The 14,649-nt window shown below is 44.3% G+C and overlaps 1 protein-coding gene across 1 annotated transcript in view; it reads right to left on the reverse strand.

The window, feature by feature from the left end:
* Positions 1 to 13,385, reverse strand: part of LOC138358970 (uncharacterized) — an 83,660-nt gene extending 70,275 nt beyond the window's left edge. Inside the window, exon 1 of the mRNA XM_069317463.1 lies at positions 13,145 to 13,385. Coding sequence (XP_069173564.1) covers positions 13,145 to 13,273 — 129 coding nt within the window. The 5' untranslated portion in view covers positions 13,274 to 13,385. The remainder of the gene's footprint in view (positions 1 to 13,144) is intronic.
* Positions 13,386 to 14,649: the final 1,264 nt, after the last annotated feature.

The following is a 14,649-nucleotide window of genomic DNA, read 5'->3' on the forward strand; positions in this document are numbered from 1 at the left end:
GAAAACCTCAGGATCTTCCTCATTGAACTTGGGCAACTCTATATACTTATTCATCCTGATGGGATTATTATCACTATTTGTTGAAACATTACTAGTATTTCCATGCCCAGCTGCCATACGCTGTGATTCAAGCCTGAAGTTAGTGTCAGCCATTTGTTGTTGAATCTCTAATTGTTGCTTCTTTGTGGCTTCAAGTTGCAACTCAATTAAACCTCTCTGGTTTTGTGCCGCAATTTCTAAACGCCTAGTCTCCAGCTCCCTTTGCTGAGCTTCAGCCTCTAATATTTGCTGTTGCTGTTGAGCTTCAATCTCTCTTTGACGAGCTTCCGCCTCTAATATTTTCTGTTCCCTTTGAGCTTCAAGCTTAGCATTGGCTATTTGCGCTTCTAACTCAAGACGCTTTAACGTCATCTGATCACTCGACTCCTCTCTTAACTCTTCTAGAATTTCTTCCTCTAAATCCCCATTCTCAACAAAATGCGTCACAATGACTTTCAATATTTGGGCTTTAACCATTCTATTGCTGGCGGTCAAATCCAAATGATTTGCCATTTGTATTAACTCAGTCTTTTTAAGGTTCTGAATCCCTTCAAAGTCTGGGTGAGCCACCAACGCTGCAACTTTCTCCTCCATCGTTACTAACACTTGGCACTTAATTCACAACAATAATTAAAACAATGGCACTGCACTACACTTCACTGTAATATTGTCACCACACTGAAAATTCGCTTGGCCTCACTGCACAAACAAAATATATAGGATGACTTACCTCAAAATCGTGAAACGTTGTTACTTGACACACAGGAAGGCTTGCTTGGCACATGGAATAGTTCTTAAGAAACACACAGAGACACTTGACACTGGTACCTAGGAAGGCAAGGTTAGATTAGCATAGTTAAGTTAAAGTGGGACAATATTTCCCGGCACAGGCCCCCATAACTCTTTGTTACCTATCGTTCGTTACGGCTCGTGACCCTACAGCAGCCAAACTTTAATAAGTCTAGGGATACGACACAACTGCTGTTCTCAATAGCGAATCACCAGTACAACCCCTTAATAAGTAATGAGCACATAATTAACAATCTTCGTTTAGGACTGAAGAATAGATCAATAATTTATATACATGTATATTCAAAACAGTATAATATAAAAACACAGATGGTAAAGTTAACTTATAGAATATATGCAAGTATTGTCATGGCACGTAATATATAATAGTAACTATGGCACAACAAAAATATAACAGACTTATCTCCAACATGTTACTCTCCTAGTCCCGTATCAGCTACTGAACTCTCGCTCTGTCGCCACCCACATTCTCACCTCCCGTCTGCCTCATCCCAGGATGAGGGATGGAAACTAAGGACTTTTTAATATTATAAACTAATTGAACAACCACTTGTTCTCAAAACACATAAGACTGCAAGTTACATATAATAGTTGCTTACAAAATATATAAGTATAATGACACCTGTTTAATTACAGTATATAAAACAATTTCTAACTAAAATAAAGTGACATCTGGAACTCTCAACTGAACAGGTCCAGCTTTCCCGTATCAATCAGGAAATAGACGTGTACAACGCAACCCCGCTCTGGTCTCCACTAACGCTGCCAAACCATACGACAATTTACCCAAAACACAATGTGTGTACATATACATGCAATGATAAAATAAAATAATATTTATTTTAAATTTATATACGTATTCTGCTAGGAGTACGTAACAAGCAGCCACCACCATCATGCCACACACCACCAACAGTGTAGGTGAGCAGCCAGCACCATCATGCCACACACAACCAACAGTGTAGGCCAGCAGCCAGCACCATCATGCCACACTACCAACAGTGTAGGCCAGCAGCCAGCACCATTATGCCACACTACCAACAGTGTAGGCCAGCAGCCAGCACCATTATGCCACACTACCAACAGTGTAGGCCAGCAGCCAGCACCATCATGCCACACTACCAACAGTGTAGGCCAGCAGCCAGCACCATCATGCCACACTACCAACAGTGTAGGCCAGCAGCCGGCACCATCATGCCTCACACAACCAACAGTGTAGGCCAGCAGCCGGCACCATCATGCCACACACCATCAACAGTGTTGGTGCAACCCGTCCTCTTAAAAATAACGTCACTTTTCGCTCGTATGCGCGCTATGGCCAAATTTGGACGTACTTTGAAATTAAATCTCACAAAAGTGACGTACTGTTCCGTTTTCTGTTTCAGTCGTCCGGGTTACTCGGCAAGCTTTGAAAAGAAAACTTTCCATTAACGTTTTTCATAACGTTTTAAAACTTTATGAGAATTTCCTACTCACCTATCCTATCAGAGGACCCTTAACTTACTCTTGTTGAAAAAAAAAATCCTAAATTTATTTTCATTTTTTCATTTTCAAATTATGTCTATATTCGGCCATACGGGCAAACGGCCAAAAGCAACGTTCTTTTTAAGAGGACAGGTTGAAGGTGAGCAGGCAGCACCATCATGCCACACCACTAACAATGTATGTGACAGATTTCGGCGCCATCTACGATCCGGGTGCCGAACTATACAAGTCGACCCTCCCAGTAATAATAGCTTCCCATATTTCAGTCTGCCAGGCTGAAAGGTGACGAGAGACCAGAGGCAGGCTAGGGAAGGCAGTTAAGTCAGGACAGTGGACGACAGAGGTCGTCCTGGATGGCCTAGCTAAGTGGGCTGGTCGAGCGCTGTGGACTTTACTCCTGGATGGACTAGCTAAGTGGGCTGGTCGAGCGCTGTGGACTTTACTCCTGTATGGACTAGCTAAGTGGGCTGGTCGAGCGCTGTGGACTTTACTCCTGGAGGTGCTCGCCAGTGGGGCTAGAAGAGCGCTGTGGACTTCGGTTCTGGAAGGTACTAGCCAGTAGGGATGTTCGAGTGTTGCAGGCTTTGTTGCTTGGGCGCACCAGCGAGTACGCAAAGAAGACCTTGGCAGAAGCAGTTTGTGATTGTCAATCGGGAAGCAGGCTAGCGTAAGGGCTAGCAACGCCAATCCTTTTGATCTCTCATAGCGTTGTATATATTATATTTATGGATTCTTATGGTGGTGGGAATTAATAATGGGATATTTTAAGTGTCTTTCTTTTAAAATTACCTTTTTAAACATTACACTACATTTCCGCCAAGATTAGGGTCCTCTGAACTTGAATAGGATCGGTTTTTAAAGAACCCGGTTACAAAGGATTCGTACCAGTGTAAGTCAGCAGCCGGCACCATCATGCCACACCACCAACAGTGTAGGCGAGCAGCCGGCAACATCGTGCCATACACCACCAACAATAGCTTTCATTTGATCTAATATTTATAAATCTATTACTTATAAAATGTCTTTATTTAGTGTTAAGGTATTAACTAGAATTAATAGGTATATTGCTAATCAACTAAGCCAACTAACCAGCATACATATCTAATGTTAAAGACTACCTAAGGGGAAACTATCCAGAGTCACTTTACCTAACTCCTACTAATTCCACTGACGTTGATATAATCTTTTCTCTTTAAACACCCCCTCCCCGTTCAGCTCATTGATGCTGTGAGGTGGGCTTGGTGGACGGCTGCCGGAGTGTGATGCTCCTTGGGACAGTCCTGTCCTTTTGTACCTTTGTGCTCCTGCTGCTGTCCTCTCAAATTTTGGTGAACAACTTTTCCTTTTCCTTCTGTTTCGTTTTTCTCCCCCTCTTCTCCTATCTGCTGACCTTTTGAGTGTTTTGATTATTCCTTTGGACTTCTATTTTGACGCAAGGGTGCTTGAGGAGGCATACTCTAGCACCCGTAGAACTGTGGTACCCAACGTAGAGAGCGAGGGGAACCTTTTGTCAATCCCCCTTTCGTCACTGAACCCAATCTCGACAGACTGACAGTTCTTAAGGTGGCGCTTGTGGGGCGTATACTCACGACACACCCCTAGGAGGCCCCGGCATGATCGGCGATAGCATGATTGTTGGGTGTCCTGCCTCTAATTGTGGCTCCATGGTGGGTGTGGGGGCACATTCGTCAATGAATGTTTATGGTTCGTACTTATGTTGTGTTCTGTTCCTCCTTTACCTTCTCAGGCTCGTGGGGTGAGCGACCAAGCCCCCGAGTCGATCTGTGTTGGAAGACCGGGCTCTGTAGCCTTCGCTGCATTGGGCCCCGACCTTGCTCCTCCTTTGGCCTCTCTGACTCCTTCCCCTCGGCTCCCCTCTCTCCTCTGTGGTTGGGTCGAGCCCCCAGTAGTGACTACCACCTACCCTGGCATGGCTCCGTCTCTAGTTTTAACTACTGCGCCTTTTAACTCTCTCTCTCGGGGTTCTCAACGCCGTCCTCGACACAGCCTCACTAGATTCCTTCCCATTCTGATGCCTATCAAGCCTTGTTTGGTCCCGCTTCGTGAGCCAAATACTTTGATCTCCTCCCTCTTGATTCTGCACCTCATGACTATTTCTCCCTCCATCAACATCTTGTTGATTCCGTGGATGCGTCTGTTACCTTCAACCCCACTCGTCTCGGTACACGTGTTGTTGCTGCTCCTTCTCAGGATGCAGCTTCCCGCTTGGCTGCCTTATCCTGCCTTGGCGAGACCCCTGTTCAGGTCTCAAAGAACGCTCAGTTGAATGCCAGTGTTGGCACTATTCTCCTCTCACCCCATGTTGTGACCGGTGTTCGGAATCTACAAGACTGCCACGATGATATTTGGCATATCCATGATGCCCAGGGCCATTCTGTCCTCCGGGTTGATACGTTTACTCGTCCCCCTCGTGGTCGTCGCCGTCAACCCCTTCGGGTTGTGAAGATCACCTTTGATTGTAGGACCCTTCCACCCTCTGTCATTCTTGCTGGTGCTAGGTGCTCTGTCCAGGAGTACATTCCTTCTCCTCGGCTCTGTAACAAGTGCTGGAGGTTTGGGCATGATGCCCTCAGGTGCTCTGGGACTGTCTGTCTGTCCTTTGTGTGGTGGCGAAGGTCACTCTAAGTCGGAGTGCACTTCTCACCAGGTTCGCTGCCTTAACTGCGGTGAGGCCCATCCTACCTTCTCCCGTGCGTGTGTCCATTACAAGCTTGAGGCAGCCGTCCTCAACTTGAAGCACCGGGGGCGTTCATCTTTTCCTGAGGCGAGGCGCCAGGTTCGCCGGCTCCCGCCCTAGGCTAACGTCTCTTATGCTCGCGTGTTGAACTCTTCCTCTCCTCGTCCTTCCCACCTTCCTCAGACTCTCAATCGGTTCCAGGCCTTGGACCCTGATGCGCCCACTGCCCCCTCCTCTGTTCCTTCGAGTTCTGTCCCGAAGGGTCCCCCTCCTGGTCCTCTGTCTGGGGTTCCCCTTCTTTCTACCTGGTCTGTCATGTCTCCTGTGTCTTCTTTTCTCCCTCCGATCCTCCTTCCCATCCTTCTCCTCCATCTATTGACTCTCCCTGTCGGTGCGGGCTGATGTCCATCGCTCTCCCAACGACCATCGTGTGTGTGTGCTCTTGTTCAGCTTCTCCTGTCGAGACGCTGGAATCCGTTGCCCGGTTCGTAGTTGCTGGGACACCGGTCTCTTTAAGTCAGAAGCGTAAGCCTGGCTCCTCTCTTTCCTCCTCCCCGGCGGGTAAGAAGGCTTCGCTCTCTTCCTCGGCCCCTACTACTGACACTGTTGCTCCTTCCCCTCCCGTTTCGGTGGTTGTGCCCCGTTCCTGCTATGGAGGTTTCTTTGGCCCCTGCTTCCCTCTCGGTTGCTGCCCTTGTTGAGGTGCACTCCACTCTTTCTACTCCCCCCCCCCCCCCCCTCCCCCCTCCTCCTGCTACTGTCCTTGACTGCTCCTCTCCGTTGTCTCTTCCTCCTCCTCCTCCGGACCCTGCCCGCCCACCTCTGGTCTGTTATCCCGCTTCCTTCCCTCCGTCTTTGCTCAGTTTGCCCATGCCCCCTAACCCTGACTTTGCTGACCCTGATCTTCTTTAACGTGCTGTGTTGCTCTTTCGCCTGTTTCTTCCTTGTTCTCTGTTGTTCTTTCCCTTCTCGTCGATATCTATTTTTCAATGGAACGTTCGAGGTTATTACGCCAATTTCCTCGAACTCCAACTTCTGATTTCGCGGTTTTCGCCCCTTTGTCTGTTTCCAAGAGCCGATGCTTCCTTTCTCCCCTCCCCCCTTTCCCCCAGCTATTGCTGGGGCTCCTAACTCTTCTGCTCTCTTGATTCGCTCTGATGTTCCCTTTGTCCCCTTACTTTTTCCTTCGCCTCTCCATTGTTCTGCTGCTCGTATCTTTGTGGGGAAATGATACACTGTTTGTTCCATTTATCTCTCCCCGAGTGTCCTGCTTTCTCTTCCTGATCTGAAACACTTACTGGGCTCCTTGCCAGAGCCTGTGCTCCTGCTGGGTGATTTAAATTGTCGTCATTCCCTTTGGGGTGATGTTCTGACGAACACCCGGGGTTGCCTTCTTGAGCCATTTATTTTCTTCTTCCCTGTCTCTTATGAATTCCGATGAGCCCACGCATTTGGACTCTCGAACTCGCACCCTCTCCTGTCTTGATCTTTCTCTTTGCTCTTCTTCTCTTTACTTGGATTTCATGTCAGGTTCTTGATGACCTCCATGGCAGTGACCATTTCTCCATCCTTGTTACCTTTTTCTCTTTTTGCCCTCCCCTCTCCTTCCCTAGATGGCAATTTGTGGGACCTCTTTACCCACAGCGCTACTCTCTCTGACCTCTCCTTCGCTCTCTCCTCCTTTTTTCATGACACTGTCTTCAACGCTGCCCTCCGCTCTATTCCTCGCTCTTCCTCTCAGGGTCCACGGAAGTGCGTTCCCTGGTGGAAGGCAGACTGTGCTCGGGCTGTCCGCTGTAAGCGTGCAGCCTGGAAGAGGCACCGCCGTCGGCAGCCGGCCGATTCTTTTCTTTTCTTTCGGAAGGCGAGTGCGGTGGACCGTAGGGCCATCCGTACTGCTAAACATGAATGTTGGGCATCTTATGTCTCCACCATTATGTCCGAAACTTCTCTGCCACAGATCTGGAAGCATATCCTCAAGATAGTGGGTAGGTTTGTACCCGATGTTTCACCGGTCCTTCACCTCCATGATACTCTTGTGGCGGACCCGTTGCAGGTCGCTTCCGAACTGGGTTCCCACTTTTCTTCTGTTAGCTCTGGTCTTCATCTTCCCCAATCTTTCCTTCTTAAACCTGTCCTTGAGTCTAAAACTTTAGATTTCTGCACTCGTCTTCGTTTCCCCTATAACGATCCCTTATCTCTCTGAACTTCGTTCTGCTCTGGCCCTCTGCAGTTCTACGGCGGCGGGCTCCGATGGTATTCATTATGAGATGCTTCGCCATCTCACCCCGTGCACGTCTCGGTATTTACTGAGTTTGTATAATCAGATCTGGGAGTCGTAGTCAGAGGACTGGCTCAATGCCGTTGTCCTCCCTGTTCGCAAACCAGGGTCTCTGGGGAAAATCCCCTAAGAACTTTCGCCCTATTGCCCTCACAAGTGGTGTCTGCAAACTCTTTGAACGTATGGTTACCGTTTGTCTGATGTGGTTCCTGGAACACCATCACCTCCTCTCCCCTTCTCAATTTGGTTTCTGCAAGTGCCGCAGCACGACAGATGTCTTGGTGAGCTTGGTCTATATTCATACTGCTTTTGCTGCAAAGACCTCCATTGTTGCCGTCCTTTTTGACCTGGAAAAGACTTACGACACCACTTGGCGATATCATATTCTATCCCAGTTGCATTCTTTTGGCTTTCGTGATCTCCCTCTCTTTCTCCGCAGCTTCCTCTTGTTGGAAATTTCCAACACTAATACAATACTATTGTATTATAATAAATCAGTATTATTAGACACTAACTACAGTAGTCACTAAAACTTACTAACATAATGGTTAGTTTGTGAACATTACTATCTACATATGGATGCTGGAATTCTTACGAAATCAAGCACCAGTATTGCGTCAGCTTATATCTAGTTAAACACATTTATTGCCAGTGTGTTAGAGAATTGAATGTGGTTCTCTAAAATCATCAATATTCCGTGTGATAATTATTTATGGATAACATAACTCCCAAATAATTCTAAATAGAGAGTTTTTAGTTACAATTGTTATCAAGTAAGTCTTTCTATCACGCGTGAATGCCATGGAGAAAACTAAAATCTTCTCCATTTCTCGTTTACCACCATAAGACGAGAAAGCAATAATATTTAAATCCCTAGAATCACAACCCAGTCTTTATTAAAGTATTTCAACCACAGTTGCGCGAAATGGTATTATTCGTGATAAATAATTTCTGTGGTGAATGCGGGACGCGGGTTGAGGAGGGAGAGATGCCATTGTGTGTGTGTATAGCTCGTGTTGCGGAGTGAGCAACGAGAGCATACGTTTTTTGACAGGAAAGTCATGGCGTCAGAGTCTGAGACACGTGACGTTGGGATTATCAGCAAGAATTACACTGATACTCAGCTTAGAACGAATAATTATTCTTCTACGTGATCTACAGTGCTCGGTCAAATAATAACGCGTCGATATTCAAGCCAAACTCTCAACCACGTGTGCAACATTGTGGAAGTTTGAGACTGAGACGCGATACCGGCAGACTTCAGCATACACTGCACTCACCAATAAGTATATATTTCTTTCTTGATGCATCATTAGAGATTGCATATTTCGTGGGCAGTCTGTCGTTACATCGTAAGACGACTAAAAATCCAATGTTAGTACCGCACTAATCTTTATTTTCTATTTCATTAATATTGAGAATTAAGTAGCCTAGTTCAATGCTACGTAATATCCTTTAAATTACAGCTCGTATGTGAGGAGTCAACGAGTCGTTAACTACATTCGTGTTATTCACCTCTAAGGGCTTCTATGTGGAGATCCTGAGATCACGAGGACGAGGCACGAACGATGTCATAGAAATCGTCTTAAAGCTAAGACTTTTTGTACACATTTAATTGCTCCAATTTATTCTATATATCCATATTATCATATTGAATGCTTGTCATGTGAACTGGAGATGGATGTGTTTACTTAGATGATTGCTCTCTAATTCTAACAATCATTAATATTTTCTATTTGTATTTACCTATTGATTCTATAATAATTTGGTCACAATATTCTTTATTAAACAATGAACTGGTGCACGAACCACACTAGTTCCTAGACGTATATGAAGTTCTAGCAATACCCCCCCAATGTAGGTGTTTGAGACTCTGACTTTAGTTAATTAACCATACAGTCCATTATTTATTTAAGTGATTATTCTTTCTAATATTTATCCATAGCCACTGGTTCTTCCTTGTTTCTAATGATCACTTTTTATTAGTTTCCCTCTTTTCTTAAGAGTGGGTGGTCCTTCGTTATTAATTTCATTAATTAAATAATTGAGTCAAGCCCCAGATATCCCACACCTATCTCGTCGTTCCTTTCGGGTGCGCCTTGGTACCGCTCTCTCTGCCACTTTTCAGCAATACGAAGGTGTGCCCCAGGGTAGTGTTCTGAGCACTACTCTCTTTCTGGTTGCCCTCAACGGTCTTCTTTCCTCTCTTCCTTCAGGTGTCTTCTCCGCTCTCTATGTCGATGATCTTACCCTTTGCTGTCAGGGTGGTGATTCGCCTCTCCTTCAACGCCGGCTTCAACCTGTGATTGATGCCGTGTCGTCTTGGGCCACTGATCATGGCTTAGTTCTCTACTACTAAGACTTGTGCCATGACTTACTCGGAAACGGGTTGTTCTTTGTCCCTCTTTGTCACTTTATGGTCATCCCCTTGAGTACAAAGATTCCGCAAAGCTTTTGGGGTTATTCCTTGACACTAGTTTGTCTTGGTCTCCCCATGTCTCTTACCTCTGTGTTGAGTGCTCTAAGGCCCTTACCCTCCTTAGGGTATTGTCCCATACTTCTTGGGGGGGCGGATAGGCGCACACTCCCTGCTTTACATTCCTTTCTTGTCCTGTCTAAGCTCGGTTATGGTTGCCCTGCTTACTTGTCTGCTTCTCCTTCTACTCTTCGCTATCTTGATGCTTTGCACCATACTGGGTTGCGCCTCAGTTCTGATGCCTTCATTCGACTCCCGTCCTTAGCTTGTATGTTGACACTGGCTTCCTGTCTCTCTAGGACCGCTGCGATCGCTACTGTCTTCGCTATTTTGCGCAGACCTAACATCCTTCCTCTTACCTCTGTCGTGCTATAACTTTTACCCCTCCTGCGGTTCCTGTTCCTCTTCACCACCTCCCTCTTTCTGTCCGGTTATCTCGCCTACAGGATTCTCTTTCCGTTTGTATTTCTAATGTTTCTCCTCGTGGTGTTCCTTCTTTGCCCCCGTGGAGGGTCCCTCTTCCGCGGTTTTGTACATCCTTGACTCTTATCACTAAAGCTTTTACCCCTCCTACGGTTCTAAAATGCCTTTTCCTTGAGCATTTTTCTTCTCACTCCCGCTCCGTTTCTCTCTTCACCGATGGGTCTAAGTCTGCGGACGGTGTTGGCTTCTCTGTTGTTTTTCCTAAATCGCACTTATGTGTCGCTTGCCTCCGGAGACTAGCATCTTTACAGCGGAGCTTTATGCTATTCTCTGTTCTTCGTCTCCTGCTTTCTCGTTGTCAGTCTTCCTTTGTAGTTGTTGTAGACTCTCGTAGTGCACTCATGGCTCTCGGGTCCTTTAATCCGGTTCATCCAGTAGTTGTCGAGATCCAGCATTGGCTGTTTCTTGTTCACAATTAATTTAAGTCGGTTGAGTTTTGTTGGGTTCCCAGCCATATTGATGTCTTTAAATGAGCGTGCTGATGCCGCCGCCAAGGAAGCTGTCCGCTCTTGTCCCATCTCTTGTAAAGTATTTCATATTCCGACTTTTACCTGGTTATCCATTCCTCCATCCTTACCCGTTGGCAGGCTTCTTGGTCGTCTGTTACTGGTAACAAACTACGTACTCTTAAGTGTTGTGTTTCCTCGTGGCCGTCCTCCTTCCACCGTAACCGGCGATGGGAAACAGCTCTGGTGAGGTTGCGTATTTGCCATACTCGCTTAACCCATGGTCACTTGATGGCGCTCCGCCCAGCTCCTTATTGTCCTAATTGCATTGTCCCTCTTACCGTCGTGCATGTCCTTCTTGAATGTCCTGACTTCCAGGACGAGTGTGTCTTGCTTTCCGACCGCCCCTCGCGGTCACCTGTCCCTCAATAGAATTCTTGGTGACTCGGATACTTTTGATATCGTACTGGCATCTTTGGTAATATATAGCGCCCTCTGATTATTCCGCACATTTGATGGTGCTACATAACCTTCCCGGTTTGGTGCCTTCTTTTGATAATTACTTTCTTTCTCTTTAAACAGTAAAGTGCCCTTGCTGAGATACCAACTCTAATTTACAAAAAAGCCTCTAGATATTTAGCTCCAGCTATTACATCGCTTTACAACAAATCATTTGAACTTCAAACCTTTCCTGATATTAAAAAAAAGCATGACTAACCACAGTCCATAAAAGTGGTGATCTCACTGATGTTACCAATTACAGACCAATATAAATCCTGCCATCCTTGTCTAAAATATTTGAGAAGCTAATCTACAAGCAGCTTTAGTCTTATCTAGCTAAACACAATACACTTAGGTCTTGCCAATATGGATTCAAACCCAAAAAACACACCAACGTTGCAGCAATTAGTATGATTTACTTGATACATGCAGATCTTGACAAAAAGGAGTTTCTTGATGGGTTATTTATTGACCTATGTAAGGCTTTTGACACTGTTAGACACAATAACCTGCTTCTTAAATTACATCATTATGGAGTCAGAGTTAACTCCCTCCAATACCTTCAGTCGTACCTTAGTCACAGGCTCCAGTATGTTTCTGTGAATGATTTAAATTCTCCCACCCTACCCATCAACATTTGTGTTCCACAGGGCAACGTACTTGACCCTCTCCTCTCTCATCTACATTAATGAACTTCCAAATGACTCTCAACATCTCAAGCCAGTTTTATTTGCTGATTACATAACCTTCATTTTCTCCAGTTCTAACCCTCTTATTTCTGAAGGACACGTTGAATACTGAACTAAATAAAGTCTAACTTTAGCTAACTGCTAACAAACTCTTACTTAACATTTGATATTACCAAACGAAATGTAATTTTATAAGTCCTCTACTCAAATTAATAATCTAAGAATAAACAATATCCTAATTAGTAACAAAGTAATGGTAAATTCCTTGGTGTTCTCATTGATAACAAGCTGAATTTCCAGCACCTCATTCAAAATATAGCTAAAAAAGTTTCTAAAACAGATGGCATTCGTTCCAAGATCAGATATTATGTACCTCGCCCTGCCCTGGTATTACTCTCTCATCTATCATTATATCAATTATGGCATATCTACCTGGGGTTCTAGTACCCAAAATCATCTACATTCTTTAATTATTTAACACAAATCAGCTTTTAGAACAATAACAAACTCTAGCCCCCAGACACCACTCGGTACCCTTAAATCTTTGAATATATTATATATTAAATCATTGCACATCCTCTCGAGTGTACTTTTATATATATAAAACTATAAACTATAATGCTAATTCTGACATTAAGTAAGATCACGTTAGTTAAGATTGTTGAGACATTTAAGGGAAGAGACAGGGAAAGGAAGAAAGGGAAACGGAAAAGGAATAGGAAGAGCTTACTGTGAAAGGGAAGAATCAACAGCAAAAAAGCCAGGACTAAGGTTCAGGTTGGGTAGGTTGTGTATCGGAGCCCAGTCGACAAGACGGTGTCTGTGTAGAGTAGAGGCAGGAATTTTTTTTAGAAGACCAATTAATAGGATGATTATAATCCCTCACATGACAGAAGAGATCATTGTTGGTGTCTGCAGACTTAACACTACTTTTGTGTTCCTTAAGTCTGGCATTAAGTGTACAGCCAGTTTCCCCTTAGTATTGGAGAGGACAAGACGAACAGGAATTAGAGTAGACACCAGCAGCATTAGAAACAGGAGGAGCAGTGTAAACCAGATTACTACGAAAAGTGTTAGTTTGTCGAAAGGAGAGCGTTATGTCAAGAGGATGAAGGGTATTAGTGAGAGTTTTGGGTTCAGATATGAAGGGAAGGTAGAGCACAGTGGTACTTGTGTTGGAAACAGGTCTGCAATGAAAGAATTAAATAGAAATAGCCTGTTGATAGTTCTGCTTACCATAGCTGACCGATAATTGATTGGCGCCGCCCAACCTTTGTTGGCGATTCGAATCCCGACCTTCAGCTGACATCCAACAGATACCTTTTTAGGTAACTGCGCCTGCACGCCCATGAAATTGTATCCCATTGATGACCGAATCTGCCGATAACGAACATTAACTAAATATGTTCAGATCATAGTCCCTACATAAAACATCTTATAATAAAAATCAGAAGCACAAATGGTTGTCACTGGGTTACACTGCTCAGTATCAACTATAGGGGAGCATAATAAATAAACCTTAGATTTATGATCCTACAGATGTTGTTGTTTAAAATTCAGCTAATGGGCTATGGTGAGCCCTTAGTGGACTTGTCCCCTGTAGTGGACTTCATCATACAAGTACTATCAGTCTTAAGTCAATACGAGGAGGATCTCTCAAGGCAATACTAGCATATCGTAGGTTGCTAATTAGTAGAGTACTTTTCCTAATTTAAAACTTTTAACATCGTTAGGTTGCACTAGTTTAGGTTAGGTGGTGTCGAATTTAATTTGGTAGATACTGAAATCAGGTAACGATCTATTATGTGTACAATATTACTAGTACCTTTTCTTTTTTGTTATAGGGATAAGAAAGCTAAGTTTGCAACAGTACTTCAAACTATCATACCTTCCTTATAGCAAGCATGTAAATGGGTAAGCCCCACTTGAAATAGACAAATTAACCTTCAGACTTCACAGCAAAACAACGATATACAACCTTATAAATACACTTCACAATATAAACTTGGAATCTGAACTAAATAATACACATGGCATACAATAATTAATCGACATCTTCCTCGCCATAACACTAAGTTCTCTACAACATACACTGTCCTCTCCTCACCAAGCAAGTAACTGTCAAAAGATTAAACAGCCTTTGACTCAGAAACAGCATACTTATGGATAATATATTCAACAAATATGTCCAACACAATCAAAACAAAACAAATGGGTTAAGGATAATATATACCACAAATATGTCCAACACAATAAACAAAACAAAACAAATAAACTATATCTCTAACGTCGGAGCCGGTCGGCCGAGCGGACAGCATGCTGGACTGGTGGTCCTGGGTTCGATCCCAGGCGCCGGTGAGAAACATTGGGCAGAGTTTCTTTCACCCTATGCCCCTGTTACCTAGCAGTAAAATAGGTACCTAGGTGTTAGCTGTCACAGGTGCTTCCTGGGGGGTGGAGGCCTGGTCGAGGACCGGGCCGCGGGGACACTAAAAAGCCCAGAAATCATCTCAAGATAACCTCAAGATAAGGTGAGGTGAAAAAACAAAAATATGTCAAACACAAAAAATTACATCTGAAAGGTTAGGTTAATGGTCAAAGAATAAGAACAAATTATATCAAAGACAATAAATACAACTTATGAGAGACTTCATGAACTTTAAGTAAAAAAATGTACAAATAGCTTAAACTCACATCACTAACAAATATTCCTTGAACTGAACAAATGCCTATATATAATA

Source organism: Procambarus clarkii, chromosome 88 (assembly GCF_040958095.1).
Source record: "Procambarus clarkii isolate CNS0578487 chromosome 88, FALCON_Pclarkii_2.0, whole genome shotgun sequence".
Taxonomy (NCBI): domain Eukaryota; kingdom Metazoa; phylum Arthropoda; class Malacostraca; order Decapoda; family Cambaridae; genus Procambarus; species Procambarus clarkii.